The sequence below is a fragment of the Medicago truncatula genome, chromosome 7 (genome assembly GCF_003473485.1).
Source record: "Medicago truncatula cultivar Jemalong A17 chromosome 7, MtrunA17r5.0-ANR, whole genome shotgun sequence".
In the NCBI taxonomy this organism is placed as follows: domain Eukaryota; kingdom Viridiplantae; phylum Streptophyta; class Magnoliopsida; order Fabales; family Fabaceae; genus Medicago; species Medicago truncatula.
The window spans coordinates 6222496-6227749 of NC_053048.1; the positions used below are offsets into that span (position 1 = coordinate 6222496).

General features: G+C 36.2%; 1 protein-coding gene across 1 annotated transcript; it reads right to left on the minus strand.

Annotated features, from left to right (window-relative positions):
• Nucleotides 1-768: 768 nt before the first annotated feature.
• Nucleotides 769-3284, minus strand: LOC25497640 (pentatricopeptide repeat-containing protein At3g02490, mitochondrial). The gene has a single exon (XM_013592263.3). It carries the CDS (start codon nt 3167-3169, stop codon nt 1283-1285), a length of 1887 nt encoding a protein of 628 aa, XP_013447717.1. The 5' UTR covers nt 3170-3284; the 3' UTR covers nt 769-1282.
• Between the last annotated feature and the right edge of the window lie 1970 nt (nt 3285-5254).

Here is a 5254-nt window from a genome sequence, read left to right on the forward strand (position 1 = left end):
AGATACATTTTGAAAACTTAAGCAGCCAACATAACAGACGAAGCAGATTCTTTAGTGTTCATGGAACAAAAGAGATCCAATACATCAGCATGGATGTCGCGTGACAAAGAGGTTTTTTAGTAGACATTGTTAACATTTTATTGCAATTCTAATTCTTATATGTGCAATGGTAATAATGAAGTGAACTTATAAATAATCTCAAACACTCTACTCAAATATCTACCACCAGTCCAATTTAAGCGATTGTAATTAATACTCTAAATTTTAATTAGATAATAAAAAAGCATACATAACTACTTTATTAAGAGTATGAACAACTCTAAAATACTGATCATTAACATTTGTAGCTTAACAGAATACATTTAAAGAAAATTATCTAAACTACAGAGTAAAACGCAACAATTTCAGTTGTTTTGGTCCCCCTGATCCCTATGACTCAGCATTACGTGGTGCTTATGTGGATATTTTTTTATTATTTATTCATTGTCCACATGTATAATTCATTTAACACATCATATTTAATTAAAAAAAGAAAAATACACAAAAAATTAAAAATAATTTAAAAAATTGAAAAAAATAATTTTCAAAATAAAAAGTTCAGATTTTTTGCAGTCATTTGCTCCTAAAGGTCAAAGGTTCCTCAGCAAACCATGTGATTGCTCAAAAAACCTTATTAAAATAACTAACCAAGTTTAACAATAACTTTTGAAGATTGCTCAAAAAAACCTTATTAATAACTAACCAAGTTACACAACAACTCTTGAAATGTGTTGCATTGCCATAATCCAGGCTGAAAAACTATTAGTATCCCTATCTGAAAATTGTTAGTTCCAGACAAACAAAGTTACATAGTAAATTCAAGGCATCATCAATCTCTGATAATACTGTTCAAAATAACAGAGGGCCAACCTCATACAGGAACAAATTGTATCATTTTGTATGTGTAAAAGTACCGCTCATATAGCATCATCTTGATCTACAATCTATACTAAAACAGTCCAGTATATCAAAATGACGAGAGAACTACAACGTCTACTGATATCAATCACCAACCAAAGCATATGTTTGTTGTCCTTCAATCATGTCGGGAACATGTGAAACACAAATCTCATGCAAAAGATTGTAAAAAATTTATTTGGGTTCTTTGGCCTACTTGAAAGCTAGATTCATCTTCTCATATCAATATTTTAGATAAGGAGAAAATAAATTCTCACCGAGTTTCCTGAACAAATGCCATTGTGCAATCTTCTTGAGAGTACAATATGAGATACATTTTGTAAACTTAAGCAGCCACCTTACCAGAAGAAGCAGCAGCTTCTTTGGAGTTCATGGAATAAAAGAGATCCAAGACTTCGGCGTCGTCGCGGATGAAGCTTGGACATTTTGAAAGGAAATTTTGTGCTTCTACATGCCTTCCTTGCTTGAAGAATGCACTAAACATTACATGGTACACAGATGTAGATGGGAACTTCTTTGAGGTCATTGCCTTGAGTAACAGAACGGCGTCATCACCACTTCCGCTCTTTGATATGTGTTCAATAAAGGGTTCGGTAAAAGGAGGGAAACCTTGGGTTCTCATCAGACCCAAAAGATTTAAGGCATCTGTGAATCCTCCCTGAGCCAATAACTTATTTACCATAAGCTTGTAAGTAGAATGTCGAGGCTTTAACTCTTTTTCGCTCACCCATTTGCAAAGAATCTTGTATGCATCTTTCGCTCTATTCATTTGGCAATATGAATTCATCAACACATCAAAAGTATAGCCCGCAGATGCAACTCCCTCTTTCTCAACCATCTCTTTGAAAGAATCAAAGGCCTTATCAAGGTTCCCACCTACACAATGCCCCTCAACTAAAGATTCCCGCATCTTGCGATCTGTACTAGACCCATATGCTTCAATTCTATCCACAAACTCATTAGCTTGCTCCTTGTTACCAGTAGCACCGAGTCGAAATGCAATTTTACGCCGCAAACAACCACTAGCAATAAACCCACAATCTTCCATTTCCTTCAAAACCTTATTCCACTCCCCAATCCTACCAACACTTGTTAAAGATTTCAGTACAGCATCAGCCATAGAATCTGTTAAAGCACTCCCGTTCCCGGTAAAAACCTTCAACACCCTCGAAAACAAATTCATATCTAACTCCTTAACAGAAACAACCTTTCTCAACAGAAAGGTAAAGCACGACACCGAAGGCTTGTCAACACCATCCATAGCAAACTCATAAAGCTCGACACCTTCCTTAATCATCCCCCTCTTACAAAACCGTCCCAAAACCTTAACAAAAGTCTCCTCTTCCATCTCAAATCCACCACTTCTCATATCGCCAACAACCTTCCAAAACCGATCAATGGAATCCTCCCTTCCAAGCACCCTCGCCACTGCATTATAACTCCCTCCATCATGCTTAAACAATCCACTCTCCTCCACCCACCTAAAAAATATCAACGCCTTATTCGGCTCCGAACTTAAACTCTCCAAAACAAAATTAACCGATTCACTCGAAAACCCAACATTCAAATCCCTAATCTCCTTCTCCACTTCATCACTCCACACGTTTTTCCTCACAATCCTACACAAACTAGTAAATTTCCTCTCAACTGTATCCTTATCAAACAACTCCTTCAACTTCACAGCATCACCATTCATTCCACCCTTTTCAAAATACTCCAACATTCTATCTTTCACCCATTTCGCAACACCAAAACCCTTTTTCCTCATAACAACAACCAAATCCCAAAACTCATCAACAGCTCCATTAATTCCCAAAACACCCAGCATCTGGTTATACGATTTCGAACTCAACTTTTCGGGGCAATTCTCCGATACCCATTTGAACAATCTCCGCGCAGAATCAAGATCAGAATCAAATTTCCTCAAAACAGCGTTGACAGCATCGTGATTGATCAAATCAAGGTGTTTGTTAACTTCATTAAGATCTATGGATTTCGAGAATAAATCAACGATGACGATGTGATCGGGATTGGGTTGTGGGATAACTGGTTCGGAAGAGAAATGGCGGAAATTAGGGTTTATGAGGAATTTGGAGTAATTGGTGTTGAAACGAAGGGGGGTTGAAGAGAAAGAGCGAAGTGTGTGAGATTGAATGGGGATTTTGTGGTGAGTGCGAAGAAGAAGATGAAGAATGCGCCATTGATTTCTCATTGTTGTTGTGAAGAATGAATCGAAGGATTGAGATTTGAAATTGTAGTGAGATTTTGAGTGAGAGAAATGGAAACTAGGGTTTTAGGGATTTGGAATATTTTGCTTTCGTTTTTTTTTTTTTCTGAGAGGTTGCTTTAGTTTTTGTTTGGGTCTATTTTGATTTTCGGTTTGGGCCTTTTATAATTGGATTTCCTTATGGGGGTTTCTCTTTAGGCCCCCCAAATATCTTTAAGCCCCCTAAATACACATATGGTAGCTCTCCAGATATCTCTAAGAGCCTCTAAATATACATCCGATTACCTATCGGATGTGTACTAGGGAGACCTTAGAGATATGGTGGAGCCTAAAGAAAAATTTCTTTCTTTATTATCTCAATCTTCATGCTTCTTAGGTGTCCTTTGAACACATGAAAGACTATTTTTCACATCTTATAGTTTCTTGTGTGTTCTATTTTTTCCTTCTAAAAATCGCCTTTGTTCAGATTATGTAATACAAACGACTCTTTTTTTCGAATTCTATAATCTGAAATGTGCCCGATTTCAACATACTGCTTGCACTGATTTCATATCTTTGTGGATTCAACAAATTTTCATTATACAAAATAATACAAAAGACAATGAGCATATAATTATATATATAAAAAAAAAATCAATATGTAATTGTTAATGATATACATTTCAAGTCCAATCAGTTTATCCTTTTTAATCTTGACATCATCTTCAACCTTCTTATGAGCCACAACCTTCTCTTTAATGTCAAGGTTTTCACCAACAATCAACATTTAACCAACCAGATACCTGAAGGTTTTAATGGTTGTGTTTTCCGTCACCAACAATTCCGTCACCAACAATCAACAAATGACCTCTCACACAAAACGAACACTCACATATCATTGTAACAAATGCATTTTTGCCATTATGAATGGACAACTTCTTGTATCGGTATATGAACCTCTTTCACATATCATTGTAACAAATGCATTTTTGCCATTTCTAGGGGTGTACACGGGTACGGGTCGACCCGCAGGCCCGGCAACCCAAACCAACCAAACCCAAAATTTACCCGAACTCGGTCTGGTTCAGGTCTAACCCGACCCAACCCTCATGAACCCATTAGCTTTGGGTCGGTTATTGGGTTTTGGTTTACCAACCCGTATAACCGTACACCCAACCCGTATACCCGTATAACTACTGCTATTATTTTTTTAATTTGTGCTTAGCCCAACCCAAACCCAATGTTGAGCCCAAACATTAACATAATAAAACCCTGTTTTCTTCGGTCTTCCCTCATTTCATTTTCCCAAACATAGAAACCCTAGCCGTCGTTGCAGAGTTCTCTCTTCTTCTCCATTCAACTTCAAAACTTCAAGTTCCCTTCTCAGTTCTCTCTTCCGCGGACCAGGTAACGCTATTTTTACTTCTTAGTTCTCTCATGGTTATGATATATTGATCCTTCTTCATTCATCTGTCAACTCCTTAGTTTGTATTTACTGATCCGAAGCTAATACCACAACCTATTTATTGTTTCAATTCATCTTTTATATGATATATGGATCCTTTTATTATTTCAATTCATCTTTTATATGATTTGGAAAGGTTGATTTAACCCAACGAAAAAAAGTTGTAATAGTAAGGATTTGAATCATTTTATGAGGGTGGGTATGTGTGTGTTCAAATCTCTATGTCGATTTCATGAGTTTCATAATGCAATTGGTGATTTTTTTAAACCATAAGACTTTTCATGGTTTTATTAAATATAGTTAAACCGCATCTAATTACTTCATCAGTTCTGTAAAATATAAAAAAGAAAACTATCATCAAACTTATTTTTTTTTAGCTGGTGTATGTATTTTGAAAAAGTTTTGTTTATGTAAATAATATTCAAAGATGATACGCTGTCCATTTTCTTTTGATGTTGTTTTAATCATGCTTGTTCAAAATTGTTGTAGAAATGGAAGTGGAAGGAGTGCAAGAAGCTCACTTACAACAAGGACTAGATGGGGAAGTAACAGAGGCAGGGGTTGTAACTGAGGTAGGAGCTGCTAAAGCGGTAAGCAAACCAAAAAAAAAAACTCATCAAAGGCGT

Bases quoted from the DNA above. Each gene is read 5' to 3' on its own strand.
- LOC25497640 (XM_013592263.3), bottom strand. From the start codon at position 3,169: ATGAGAAATCAATGGCGCATTCTTCATCTTCTTCTTCGCACTCACCAC.